The 13,373-nt window shown below is 38.6% G+C and overlaps 2 protein-coding genes, 1 long non-coding RNA gene and 1 pseudogene across 3 annotated transcripts; 3 read left to right on the forward strand and 1 right to left on the reverse strand.

Annotated features, from left to right (window-relative positions):
* Positions 1-110: 110 nt before the first annotated feature.
* LOC106445729 (probable serine/threonine-protein kinase At1g54610) lies at positions 111-3,434 on the forward strand. The gene is made up of 8 exons (XM_013887349.3): positions 111-950; positions 1,029-1,313; positions 1,398-1,715; positions 1,797-2,024; positions 2,107-2,207; positions 2,303-2,405; positions 2,567-2,992; positions 3,067-3,434. The coding sequence occupies exons 1-8, from the start codon at positions 582-584 to the stop codon at positions 3,283-3,285; spliced, it is 2,049 nt and encodes a 682-aa protein (XP_013742803.1). The 5' UTR covers positions 111-581; the 3' UTR covers positions 3,286-3,434.
* Positions 3,435-3,872: 438 nt separating this feature from the next.
* On the forward strand, positions 3,873-10,730 carry LOC106448095 (annotated as a pseudogene).
* LOC125601955 lies at positions 8,136-9,264 on the reverse strand. The gene is made up of 3 exons (XR_007334516.1): positions 8,943-9,264; positions 8,578-8,829; positions 8,136-8,294 (listed from the first exon to the last, which is right to left on the reverse strand). It is a non-coding gene; the product is annotated as an uncharacterized LOC125601955 (long non-coding RNA).
* A 564-nt stretch (positions 10,731-11,294) lies between the features above and the next one.
* LOC106445730 (putative RNA-binding protein YlmH) lies at positions 11,295-13,373 on the forward strand. Its single transcript, XM_048773872.1, has 10 exons — positions 11,295-11,505; positions 11,766-11,875; positions 11,952-12,083; positions 12,162-12,235; positions 12,307-12,412; positions 12,508-12,576; positions 12,660-12,724; positions 12,789-12,887; positions 12,979-13,078; positions 13,169-13,373. The coding sequence occupies exons 1-10, from the start codon at positions 11,367-11,369 to the stop codon at positions 13,229-13,231; spliced, it is 957 nt and encodes a 318-aa protein (XP_048629829.1). The 5' UTR covers positions 11,295-11,366; the 3' UTR covers positions 13,232-13,373.

A 13,373-nucleotide genomic window follows, 5' to 3' on the forward strand; every position in this document is an offset into this window, starting at 1 on the left:
GTTTTTTTTTTTCATATTTTAACTCACCCACTACTCAAAAATATACGGTGAAAATCTTTATTACCCGAATATAATTATTTATCTATTTAAAAAAAAATCTCTGTTGTTTTTTTCCAATTTTTGCAAAACTTGTAATTCACCGTCTGCTTCAACACACACACATGTCTCTCAAAATCTCTCCGCCCCCTAGATCCGTTCCTCTCTCAAGCAGCCTCTGTTAAGCCCTTTTGATTTCTCTCTCTCTCTCTCTCTCTGTTTAAGAATTTTCGTGCAAAGTTCTCAACTTTACATTTGCTTCCTCTGTTTTAGTCTCTCTCTCTCTCTACAATCACTCGAAAAAGGTAGTTGCTTTACGCAGACAAGTTCATAGCTGTTGAGAGTCTTCTGGTTGCCTTTTCTATTCCCTACACGAATCATAAGTTCCTGAAACCGTCGTCTTGATCTGGGGGCACATTACGGAATAAAAATCACTTCTTTTTTTTTGTCCTTTCTGGGTTATACTCAATAAATAGTTGCTAGGGTTCCTTTTCATGTGGGGCCACTTGTTTAGTTTCAAAGCAGTTTCTTATTTAGATTGATCAATGGGTTGTGTTTGGTGTAAGCCTTCTGCTATCGAAGACAGCCCAAGAGACAAGTCTTCTTCTGTTGTTTCAAGACCTGTTACTTCTTCTTCTAGAAGAGAAGAGCCTCTTAGGAGGACAAAGGAACAGCCTGATGTTGTTAGTGTTAGACCAAACGTTTCGCGTGGGGAGAGTTTGAGTAGTAGAAGGGAGAAGAGGAAGACAGAGAATGTTGCTGCTTCCAACTTCCCAATGGGCATCACCATAGCTAAAGGAGTTGAAGGAGAGTATGTAGCTGCAGGCTGGCCTCCATGGTTGGCTTCTGTTGCTGGAGAAGCTATCAAAGGATGGGTTCCCCGCCGTGCTGACTCTTTCGAGAAGTTGGACAAAGTAACTAACTCTTCTTTCTTCTATTGGCATCTTTCCAAAATGTATAGAAAGATCTCTAATGCCATTGGTTTATTGCAGATTGGGCAGGGTACTTATAGTAATGTGTATAGAGCTCGAGACCTGGACCAGAAGAAGATTGTGGCGTTGAAGAAAGTTAGGTTTGATAATCTAGAGCCGGAGAGCGTGAGGTTTATGGCGAGAGAGATCCAGATATTGCGCCGCCTTGATCACCCTAACATCATAAAGCTAGAAGGCTTAGTGACATCAAGAATGTCTTGCAGCTTGTATCTTGTTTTCGAGTACATGGAGCATGATCTAGCTGGACTAGCCTCCCATCCTGCTGTTAAATTTTCTGAATCACAGGTACCTTTTATGTTTGTTTTCAACTGAATGTGTCGGTGTGTGCAGTTCTCTGAGTCTTACCTTTCCTTTGTTCATTGTGTGCAGGTTAAATGTTACTTGCAGCAACTGTTACGCGGACTAGACCATTGTCACAGCCGTGGTGTACTTCATAGGGACATTAAAGGATCGAATCTTCTAATAGATAATAGCGGAGTTTTAAAGATTGCTGACTTTGGGTTAGCTAGCTTCTTTGATCCGAATCAGACTCAGCCTTTGACTAGCCGTGTTGTTACTCTCTGGTACCGTCCACCTGAGCTTTTGCTCGGAGCAACACGCTATGGAGCAGCTGTTGATTTGTGGAGCACAGGTTGTATTCTTGCTGAACTATATGCAGGCAAGCCTATTATGCCTGGTAGAACCGAGGTAACATTTGCAGTTTTTAGTTTGAATCTCTGCTCTGAGTTCGTTGAGACTAGTTTCTTTAATTGCTTATGGTGTTTACAGGTGGAACAGCTGCACAAGATTTTCAAGCTATGCGGCTCGCCTTCAGAGGATTATTGGGTGAAATCTAGGTTGCCTCATGCGACGATCTTCAAGCCTACGCAGCCCTATAAACGCATAGTTGATGAAACGTTCAAGGAGTTTCCTCAGCCAGCTTTAGCCCTTCTTGAAACTCTGCTTTCAGTCAATCCTGACGATCGTGGGACCGCCAACTCAGCTCTCCAAAGCGAGGTAATCACAGTTCTCAGACAGTCATTGATCTCTGTTCTTATGCATTTTAGTAACCTCAAATTTATGATTCTTTTGTTCTCAGTTCTTTTCCACTAGACCTCTGCCATGTGATCCTTCAAGCTTGCCTAAATATCCTCCCAGCAAAGAGCTTGATGCGAGGATGCGTGATGAAGAAAGTAGAAGGTCTGACATGAATCTTTCCTCTGCAAACTATGCTAGATCACTAGTAGTGCTCTTAATAAAAAAGCTTGAATCTCTCTTTCTCTCTGTGTATGTAGACAAGCTGGAGGAAACAAGGGACACCAAGAAAGGAGAGGAACTAAGGAATCTCGAGCCATCCCTGCCCCTGACGCCAATGCAGAGCTGGTTGCATCTATGCAGGTATAAAGAATCTGATGTTTAAACTGATTTGAATCGCTTTAAATTAGATTTTAAGAAAATTGTTTCGCCTAAACCGAATTTTAGAACATTGATAAAACTTATTATCTCTTTTGATGTTAAAGCTTCTTTGGCTTACTCTCTCTCTCTCCCTTTACTTGCAGAAGAGGCAGAGCCAGGCTAATAATAATAGAAGCAGAAGCGAGAAGTTTAATCCACATCCTGAAGAAGTTGCTTCTGGTTTCCCAATCGATCCACCAAGATCATCATCACAAGCATTCGAACCAAACAGAGAATCACAAGGAAACATTATGGTTCCTCACAAGAGAGCTTCACATTCAGGTCCTCTTACGCGTAGATCTGCTTCCGCAAAGGGGGGTAGAAGGAACTACCAAGATCCCTCTCAGAAAGTTTTATCTATAGCTGCTGCTGATTACTCGGCGATTCCTGGCTTTGCTGCAACAAGAACAAGCGCATCGCAGCAAGAGACTTGCAGAGGAATGACTCGGCTTCCAGGTTCCTTCAAAGAAACATCTGAAGAAGCTAACCAAGAAGAGAATGGTAGAAGCAACAAGAAAGACTCAGTTCTTGTAAGTCCTCCAAAATGTCCTCCTTTCTATTATTAGTAACTAGCGAACTAACTTGTCTTGTTATGTGGTTGCAGTTGGGTTATGGATCAAAAGGGCACAAGATTCATTACTCAGGACCTTTGGTGGTTCCATCAGGAAACATGGATCAGGTGTTGAAAGACCATGACCGACATATCCAAGAAGCTGTGAGAAGAGCAAGAATCGATAAGGCTCGAGTTAGGAAACATCAAGCTGAAGAAGCATCCAGCCAACAAGTCTCAACCAATCATCCCTCATCTGTTTCTAGCCGTTGACCATCTCAGAGGCAAAATGTATATGATCAAACCGCAAAGAAAAAACTCATTTGCTTGAAACTTCTTAACACGCGGCGTATTTTGAGTGAAAAATAATGTAATTTTTATTGATTCATGATCATAGAATCAAGTCTTGTCACGTTTTGGTTCATGTAATGTCATATTATCTTATTCTTAGCGATGTGTAGAAACAGGCTATATTTATAAATTTAAATCTAGAAGAACAAAATCAATAAAAATTATTACCTTTTTAATATATAAAGAAATATGAACTCTTCTTGTTCACCTGATTGTTTCATTTTTATTCGAGAGAAATACAACGTCTATCTCGGTTGCTGAAACACATCTTTGAATTTGGGTTTTGGCCATGTGGAAGGAAACCTTTAGAAGATTTGTTTCCAACTTATTAGGCAGGACTATCTATTTTTAGACTTGGAACTTACGAGAGGGTTAAGTAACTGTATTTTCATTCTTTATTCGGTAGTTTTTAGTTGAGATTAATAAAAGAGAAAAATGTGTGTTTTTTTTTTTCCTTATTCCTTTGTTTTTGGATATTCCTTCGAGGACAAGACGATGGAACACGCGTTTACAATCTCGCAACGATGTACAAAGTTCAAGCAACCACCTATTATTATAGTTGGGAGTGGCGAGCAGGACTTGATTCAAACGTCAAAAGTTTTTCTTTTTGTCTTACAAATCCACAAACAATATTAATCTTGAAATGATCAATCAAAAGCTTAGTGGTCGAGAACCTTCCTCTGTGTTTGTCTCTTTATGTCATCAAAGGTTGCAATTTTATATTTAGGTTTGGTCTTTTCTGTCTAAAGGATCCTTTAAAAATCATTTCTTTCTTCCTAAATCTCTTTGTTTAAGACATGAAGTATTGGTAGTATGGAGGGTTTTTCAGAATCTAATTCCAGAGGATTAAACACCTCTGGGTTTTCAGAGTTCTTACCAGCCGAGAGAGATCGTTCTAAGTCCTTCTTGTCTCACATTGGTTATGTTAGAAGCTTACTTGGCTCACACAAAGAAGAAAACTTGAGAGCTGATGATATTGTGAGAGCTTTGAAATGCGAAAACGTTAGCTTGCGTCAGTGGTTAGACAACCCAGAACGATCGGTGGATGCGTTCGAGTGTTTTCATGTTTTCATACAAATCGTTGAGATTGTGAATGCAGCTCACTCCCAAGGCGTTGTTGTTCATAATGTTAGGCCTTCTTGTTTCGTTATGTCTTCGTTCAACCGCGTTTCGTTTATCGAATCGGCTTCTTGTTCGGATTACGGGTCTGATGAGGAAAGGCCAAAGGAGACAACAATGAAGAAGTCTCAAGAGGTTGGTGGCTCGAGCAAAGAAGAGGAGTTTCAACCGTTTCCTATGAAAGAGATCTTGGCTATGGAGATGAGTTGGTATACAAGTCCTGAAGAAGATACTGGTTGTGCTACTACTTATGCTTCTGATGTTTACCGTCTCGGTGTTCTTCTCTTTGAGGTTTGTGGAATAATATGTCTTTATATGATTTTGCTTTCTTGAGATTGATGAATGTTGAGCCGTTTGTGCAGCTGTTTTGTCCTGTCTCTTCTAGAGAAGAGAAGTCAAGAACCATGTCTAGCTTAAGACATCGTGTTCTTCCGCCTCAGATACTTCTCAACTGGCCTAAAGAAGCTTCCTTCTGCTTGTGGTTACTTCACCCTGAGCCTACCTATCGACCGTCCATGAGGTGTGATTGATTCTTTCTTTAATGAGAAAAGTTCTTTCCTTATAGAGTCTTCTTGTCTCCTTGCAGTGAGTTGCTGAAAAGCGAGTTTGTCAACGAACCTAGAGAGAGTTTGGAAGAGCGTGAAGTTGCGATAGATCTAAGGGAGAGAATCGAGGAGCAGGAGTTACTGCTAGAGTTCTTGTTTCTGATTCAACAAAGAAAGCAAGAAACGGCAGACAAGTTGCGTGATACGGTTTCGCTTCTTTCTTCCGACATTGAGTCTTAAAAAGACAGCTGAGCTTGAAGCAAAAAGGAAACGATGTCCTTTCGTTACCGGTCTCAGGAAAACGGATCAGACAAGGAGCTGAGGGAGTTGAAGCAGAAGAAAACGAGGATGATACTCTAAACAGCACGCTTCTTGAAAGCTCTCGGTTAATGAGAAACTTCAAGAAACTTGAATCAGTCTACTTTGCAACAAGATACAGACAAATCAAAGCTTCTGCTTCTGCTTCTAAAGACAAACCGTTGGCAAGATACTACTCAGCGTTGAGTAGTGATGGTAAAAGTTCAGTAAGCAACCTGACACAACCGGATTCTAGACAAGGCGGGTGGATTGATCCATTCCTTGAGGGTTTATGCAAGTATCTGACTTTCAGTAAGCTGACAGTGAAAGCAGATTTGAAGCAAGGGGACTTGTTGAATTCAGCTAACCTCGTTTGCGCGATTGGGTTTGACCGTGATGGGGAGCTTTTCCCCACGGCTGGGGTCAACAAGAAGATCAAGATATTTGAATGCAAGTCCATAATAAATGATGGCAGGGACATTCACTAACCTGTGGTGGAACTAGCTAGCCGGTCTAAGCTAAGTGGTATATGTTGGAACAACTACATTAAGAGCCAAATTGCATCTAGTAACTTTGAAGGCGTGGTTCAGGTTAGTTCTGCTTTATTGAAGTTAATGCTCTTTATAATACTTCATCCGTTTCATATCAAGTGAATTATAGAGTAAAATTTTGTTTTAGAATTTCAATGCAAAATTTATTAATTTATTTTTCAGTTTATTTTTCTATTGATTTGAATATAGTTAGGTGTATAAGTAACTAGTGGTATTCCGGCGCTACGCGCCGGGTTCATATGTTTTATCCTCTAATAATTTTCAAATGAATTCAATTTTTTATCTATTTATTTGATAGTAGTTAGAGATAGTAGTTTATTACTTTATTTTAAAGTTGTTTATGTCAAAAATGAATAGTATAAGTGGTTTCACTGATCGGTTCAATAAAAATAGAATAAATAGCTGATAACTGCACCAAAATAAATATAGTTGAACTTAAAACATAAAGTAAAATTGATGTTCCAAAAAAACATGTAAATGCATGTGTTTGTTTTTGTTTATGGGAAAGTTCACATGTATGACATAATGAAATTAAAATTTTGGAAAAAGATGACATAGACAATTTAGTATTATTTTTATCCTAAAAGAGCGATGTAATTTTTTAATTCGTAAGAGATATAAATCTCACATATATTACTTATTTAAATTAATAATATGAATATTCCCTATATTTATGGTAATTAATACTTTCCATATTTTGTGAATTATAATAATTCTAATTTTTATGCAAACTATACACTCCATTAAATTTAAATATAATTTTTTCATGCATAGTATTATTTAACGATCGAATATGAATATATAAATAATTTTATTTTGAAAAAAATTATTTATTATATTGTTTTTACATAATAATGATATCGGATCGTACATATTTTTAGATTTTTACTGGTTTTCTAGAATTTTTAATTAAAATTCTTTTTACTAAATTTGAACCGGATTATACACAGGTCACTGGATCTATCGATTCGCGGGTCTTTCGGATAAGAAAATCAAATAGTATAATAGAACAATTTTTTTGAAAATTCAAATAGAAAAACTTGAAAATTATTATTTTAAAATAAAAGTTATAAACTCAATCGAATTTTATTAGAATAGTAAAAAGTTATCGGCGTTTTTAGAGAGCGGATCAAAATCTAGTTCTCTTATAAAATAATAGCAGTGGTGGTATCTCTTAGTGATCTTGTTTGGATGACATATTATTGTAGACTTAATAACTCCCACTTAGTTGTTTGTAGAGGGGTGGGTGAGGTAACAGCTGAGTAGCTCATAATTGAGAGTTTGTGTTCTTGTCTATTTATTGTGACCCTTTTTTGGAATACGCTAAGTTCTTATGAGGGCTTATGGCAGCCCTAACGAAGAAGACCCATGGGTGAGCGGAGCCACTTATAGGTAAATTACATTGTGTTTGTAGGTTTGTTATATTTTCCTGTAAAAATTTTATGCTATTTCTCATACAATTAAGTTATAATATATGCGGAACGTAGTCAAAAACACGTCAAAACACACACAAACGCACAAACATTAAACCAATATCTTTATGTGTACTTTTGAATGTTTCTAGTGACAGGGGAATGTAAACCCATGAAGAAAAAATCACAGAAGAATTGCAGCAACGTATTTAACGATATGAAAACAATAAGGAAGCTGTTTTGTAAATGCATATTGTCCTTCTCATGAAAAAGCTTGTCAATACAAAGCTGAGTCTGTAGAGATACATAGTGAAATAAACTAACAACAGTTGTTTGTCTCAAACATTTGCGGGTCTCAGACACAACATTTCGTAGCTATGTGCGTCTCTGTTTTTAGATTCCTGGCCTGTGAAGTATGGAAAGATATCTGGTTGAAAAGGCTCTGCAGCTTTGACCTGAAAATTGATGAACAAAACTATATGAGACAAACAATGAACTATCTATGTAGATCTACGGTTCAAGTTGGTTACTCACAGAGACCATAAGCTTATCCACAAGTGTCTGAGATAAGGACATTTGGTAGAGACGGTAAACTCAAGGCAGCCATTGAAGAACAACATCCTGGAAGAAGATCAAAATCAAGCAAAGGACCACTGTGGAGTAACTCTAATGGAGAAATGTGCCAATCTCCTACATTTTCAGTATCTAAATTATACATAAATAGTATATATAAACCTGTGAGCGTGGGAGTTTGGTTTGGTGCAGGTGGGCAGAGTGATATACCCATTTAGATATATATTAGTATATAAAAATAGAATTTAACTAATCGTATTCCAAAAAAGTCTGACCTTTTCAAGATCTAAACGATTGCATTTTCAGGACTTTATCAATTGGCCCTTTGGTTGTGTCTTTCCCTTTTCCATCACTTTTCTCTTCTAACTGAGCGTGTCTTGTTGAGATGCACTGACAATCTGGTTCATCTCAGGTGTCCAGTCCAAAGAATAAACCTGTGAATCCACACATGTTAACGTTAAAAAGTTGGGATCTTTACCAAATCCTTCAAAAATGAAAACTATTCAAATCTTAAAGAACGTTCAGACTTAAACTCCAGACTTAAACTCCTCCACGAATGAAGCTTTAAGATTGGCTACACTAAACACTTAATCACAAGCTACAAAACTCCATAAAGATGCATACTTGGATGAATAAAAATATATACCTTGCAGTGGAGGAATAAAAAGATATATTTGCAGAATATATGTAACCAATGAGATGAAACTTCTCATTCACCTTTCTGGCAATAGTTTGAAACCAACAACCGTCACTCGGTGGCAATAGTTCACATCCTGTAGTCCGTCTGTAAAAGCAGCTGAGTGGTGGGAGACAGCCATCGACGTTGCGTCCCGAACAGCTCCCACATCTGTGTCTGAACTCTGAAGCTGTCTCCAGCTTCTACGCTGCCATTAACGTCCACGGCTTGGCCTCTGTGTCAGACCTCATCACTCAAAACTGCTTCTACAAAGATCTCGTCCTCTCATCACTCTAGAATATAGATAAACATAGAATGTATATATTAAAACAGGTTTACAAAATATTTGAACCGGTTTATACCATTAAACAAAATTAAAAAAAAAATTAAAAATACAACACTAAACCTAATCTAGAGGCCGCCATCTTCTTGTTGAACTCTCCACCGCTGGCAAACTTGAGCGTCATGCCTCCTCCTTCGCCTTTTCATCCCGCCTCTTCCGCTGTCTGTTCGTCCAGCTTCCTCCACCTCACTTCCTCCACCTCGTGAATTCTCCGTCCTCCTCCATCAAGCTTCTCTGCCTCCTCCAACTTTCTTTACCAAGACAAAAACAAATCGAAATCAAAACTCACAGAGAGAGAGAGAGAGAGAGAGAGAGAGAGAGAGAGAGAGAGAGAGAGAGAGAGAGAGAGAGAGAGAGAGAGAGAGAGAGAGAGAGAGAGAGAGAGAGAGAGAGAGAGAGAGAGAGAGAGAGGGAGAGAGAGAGAGAGAGATCCGGCATGGCAGAGAGGAGAGAGGAGACTGGTGGTGGTTCTCGCCTTCTCTAGAGCGAGGCACGGGAGAGAGAGAGAGAGATCCGGCATGGCAGAGAGGAGAGAGGAGACCGGTGAAATCGGAGGCGTTAGAGATACTGAATAAGGGAAAAAAAAACAAAAAACCGTAACCAATTAAGCGGCGACACGTGGCGACATATGCCCACCCCTAAAGAATGACGTGGCTGCAGGAGGTGGGAGAAAATTCTCCTTTATTATTATAGATAGATAGATAGATAGATGTTGTTTTTAAAAAAATATACAAAATTAAATATTTTCTGAATCTGTGTGTAAAAATCTGAAATTACCCTTAAAATTAAACGGACGGAGTATTAGTTGATGGCTAAGGGCATAAGTGTTATTTGTTAGGCATGGGATGTTGCAAGAGGACAGTTAGTTACAGAGATGAAGGAGCATGAGAAGCGTGTATGGTCCATTGATATATCAACAGCAGATCCAACATTGTTAGCAAGTGGTAGCGATGATGGTTCTGTGAATCTGTGGAGTATCAATCAGGCAAAACTCTAAAACTAAACCAACATGTACTTAAAAACCGGTTTCTCGGATTTTCTAGAGTTTTAGACTACTTTAAAGGGTTGTACATTGTTGACGGTTGAATTTGTGGTTTCAGGGGGTTAGTATTGGAACAATTAAGACAAAGGAAAATGTATGTTGTGTCCAGTTTCCCTCAGACTCGGGTCGGTCTTTAGCATTTGGTTCAGCTGATCACAGAGTTTACTACTATGATTTAAGGAACCCTAAGCTTCCTCTTTGCACAATGATTGGTCACACCAAGACTGTAAGTTATGTCAGGTTTGTAGATTCATCAACACTTGTGTCATCTTCAACGGATAACACTCTGAAGCTATGGGACTTATCGATGTCTGTTTCTGGTGTTAATGAAGCCCCTGTTCACTCATTCATGGGACACACTAATGTAAAGGTACCTATTGATCTGTTGGAACTCTGCTTTTTTTCAAGCCCTGCTTTGTCTAGATGATAAACACATTTATGTTCTTGCATTGTGTGTAGAACTTTGTCGGATTATCGGTCTCTGATGGCTATCTAGCAACAGGCTCGGAGACTAATGAGGTATGTCTACTCTCACTTCAATGATAAACAAAAAAAAATAGGATGAACCTTTGAACCTATTGTTGAATAAAAAAGTGACTTGGTTGTGCTTCACTGGACAGGTTTATGTGTACCACAAGGCATTTCCAATGCCGGTTTTGTCATACAAGTTCAAAACTGTAGACCCTGTGTCGGGGCTCGAAGTAGAGGATGCCTCTCAGTTCATATCTTCTGTCTGCTGGCGCGGACAATCTTCCACCTTAGTTGCTGCAAACTCCACTGGAAACATCAAGATTCTGGAGATAGTATGAACCAAATGTGACCCAGGGAAAAATAATAGTTTCAGAGGTTTCTTATTCTTAGTTTGATTGGTATAGGAAACAATTTTGGGAGAGTGAGTGAGTAGTAAAAGTGGAAACATGGTTGCTACTGTGTATTTGTGTATAGAAGCATCTTTGTATATGTGTAGTATACTTATTGTAAACCCTAATTAAACCAGTAAGTAACTTGACATACAAGGAATCCTTAAATCTCTTCAATCTGTGTGTGCTATTAACACTGAGTCTTTCCTGATTTGGCTTTCTAATGGATGCAAATGGCTTGACCATCTTGAAATTCATGACTCCAAACACAAGACATCTTTTGATATCTTTGTTGAGTCGTAGGAATCAAAAAGCATTCTACTATTAGTTTTTTTTTTTTTTTGTATAGCTTCAGATTGTGTATACCTGGAATGAAAGGGGACCTTACCTCATGAATCTTCAGCATAAACAAAGCTTGTAGATCTTCCTAAGCCACACAGAGTTTGTGATATGTATTAATGTTGAGAACCTTCTGTCCCAGACAGTGTTTTTAAATCTATCCTGTACGTTGAGAAACCTTCTAGTGGACTTAGAGGCTTCTCCTTCCTTAAGCGGGCCGAGTGTTTCAGAAACGAACGAGAAGCTATGGCTGTCACCAGCTTCGCACCTCCATGGCTCGTTCTGAGACAAGCGTTTCGAACAGTCGCAGCTTCCTCTTCTTCTTCTTATCTTCACCCAACTCACAATCACACAGTCCTTCCTTGGTCGCCTCTCCGACACTCAGGTTCATTTCCCATAACAACTTATCTTTGTTCTGTTATGTTACTTTGTGTTCTGTCATAAAGTCTTGATATTTTAGATTCAACATCATCATTCTCAACACCCTCAATTTGATTCTTCTTACTAATTGGAAATTTAGGAACTTTAATTGAGAGCAATGCTTATCATCAAACTAACTAACTGTATGAGCCTGAACCTTCTAGTTACTTAGATTCAATCAAAAGTTGTTTATCTTGATTGTAACCCCACGAATAAAAATTGCAGCTTTGAGAAGATGCCACGTTGCAGAAGCAATGAAAGGAGATGTAGAGCTTCTCCTCAAAGGAGTTGGAGACCAAGCTGTTGCTAAGGAAGTCAAACACATCCTTGAAATGGTATTGGCCCTTTTTTGTCTATCCTTTGAAGTCTATCTCTGTTTCAGTCTCATTCTCTTGCGGGGGTTTGTTGTAGGCGAGACGCGCAACATCAAGAAGAGAAGTTCTTCACACAGATTTTCTCACACCACCTGTTGTTAAGGAATCAGTTTCAGTCTTGGGAAAGCTTGCTGATGTTGCAGTTGTTGCTCAGGGCGGTTACCCTGAGGTAGTTTTTCACCTTTTAAGTATATGTTTCCTCTGAGATTGTAAGCCTTAAAGCTCTGGAATTGTGCTTTTGTCTTAGGCTGAGCGGTGTAGGATCTCGGTTGGACATCCTGATGTATTAACCAATGATCCAGATATAGTTGCAGCTTTGAGGTACAACAACCAAGTTCATGAATTCTTGAGCTTTGTTCTTGTCTGAGTATGTTGTTTTTTTCAATTTCTAGCATCACAGGGAATTTTGGGTTTCAAGCTTGTTCTCATGGCGACTTCCTTGGAGCCATTCTTGGCACTGGAATCACCAGGGACAAGCTTGGGGATATCTTGATTCAGGTTATAACATCTGAATGATTCTCTGTATAAACAAACATTCTTCAGCTCCCATTAACATTGTTTCTTTTGGCTACTTTACTTTGATGGTAATGAAGGAAGAAAAAGGAGCTCAGGTCCTGATAGTTCCTGAACTAGTTGACTTTATTGTTTCAGCTCTCGACAAGGTTAGATTATTTATATAACCCATAAACCAAGATCTCGGATCAGCAGTACTCTGATCTTATGATAATGAATCTGTCATATATAGGTTGGGAATGTTTCTGTAACTTGTAGTAAGATACCTTTGCTTGCTCTTGAATACGAACCTCCTAGGTAATGATTCTTCTTTACCTTCAAAAAGAGTTTCTGCTTTGGCTTGATTCTTTTGTTTTGTTAGGACTAATTCATTCAAAACGGTGGAAGCCTCGTTGAGAATTGATGCAGTAGCTAGTGCTGGTTTCAAGATTTCGCGGTCAAAGCTAGTTGATCTGATTAGGTAAATTAGCTTTCTTTTCTTTTTGATCTTCCATTGCATTCTCATGTTTGCTGAGAAAAAAAGATCATTCTTCTTTGTTGTTACCTCGCAGTAGTGGGGACGTTCGGGTTAACTGGGCTACGGTTACCAAGAACGGAACCACGGTAAAGACTGGTGATGTTGTCTCTGTTAGCGGGAAAGGGAGACTCAAGGTAAGACTGTAAGAAGTGAGTTTAGTTAGTGTTTGGTTTCAAAAACGTTAATGTTTTGAGTTAATTGGTGTTTTAACTTTTAATGCACAGATTGGAGAGATCAACGAGACGAAAAAAGGGAAATATGCAGTTGAAATCATCAGATATCTGTAGAATGAAGCTGTAACAAGTTATCAAAGGCTCTTTACTTCTTCTTCTTCTACTTCTCATAAATTGATATTTACTTTTTTTATTTGTTTGTTGACATTTTGTAGAATCATAGTAAATTTCAAAGGAATAAATTAATCTTCAGCTA

This window comes from Brassica napus, unplaced genomic scaffold (assembly GCF_020379485.1).
Source record: "Brassica napus cultivar Da-Ae unplaced genomic scaffold, Da-Ae ScsIHWf_2707;HRSCAF=3468, whole genome shotgun sequence".
Classification (NCBI taxonomy): Eukaryota; Viridiplantae; Streptophyta; class Magnoliopsida; order Brassicales; family Brassicaceae; genus Brassica; species Brassica napus.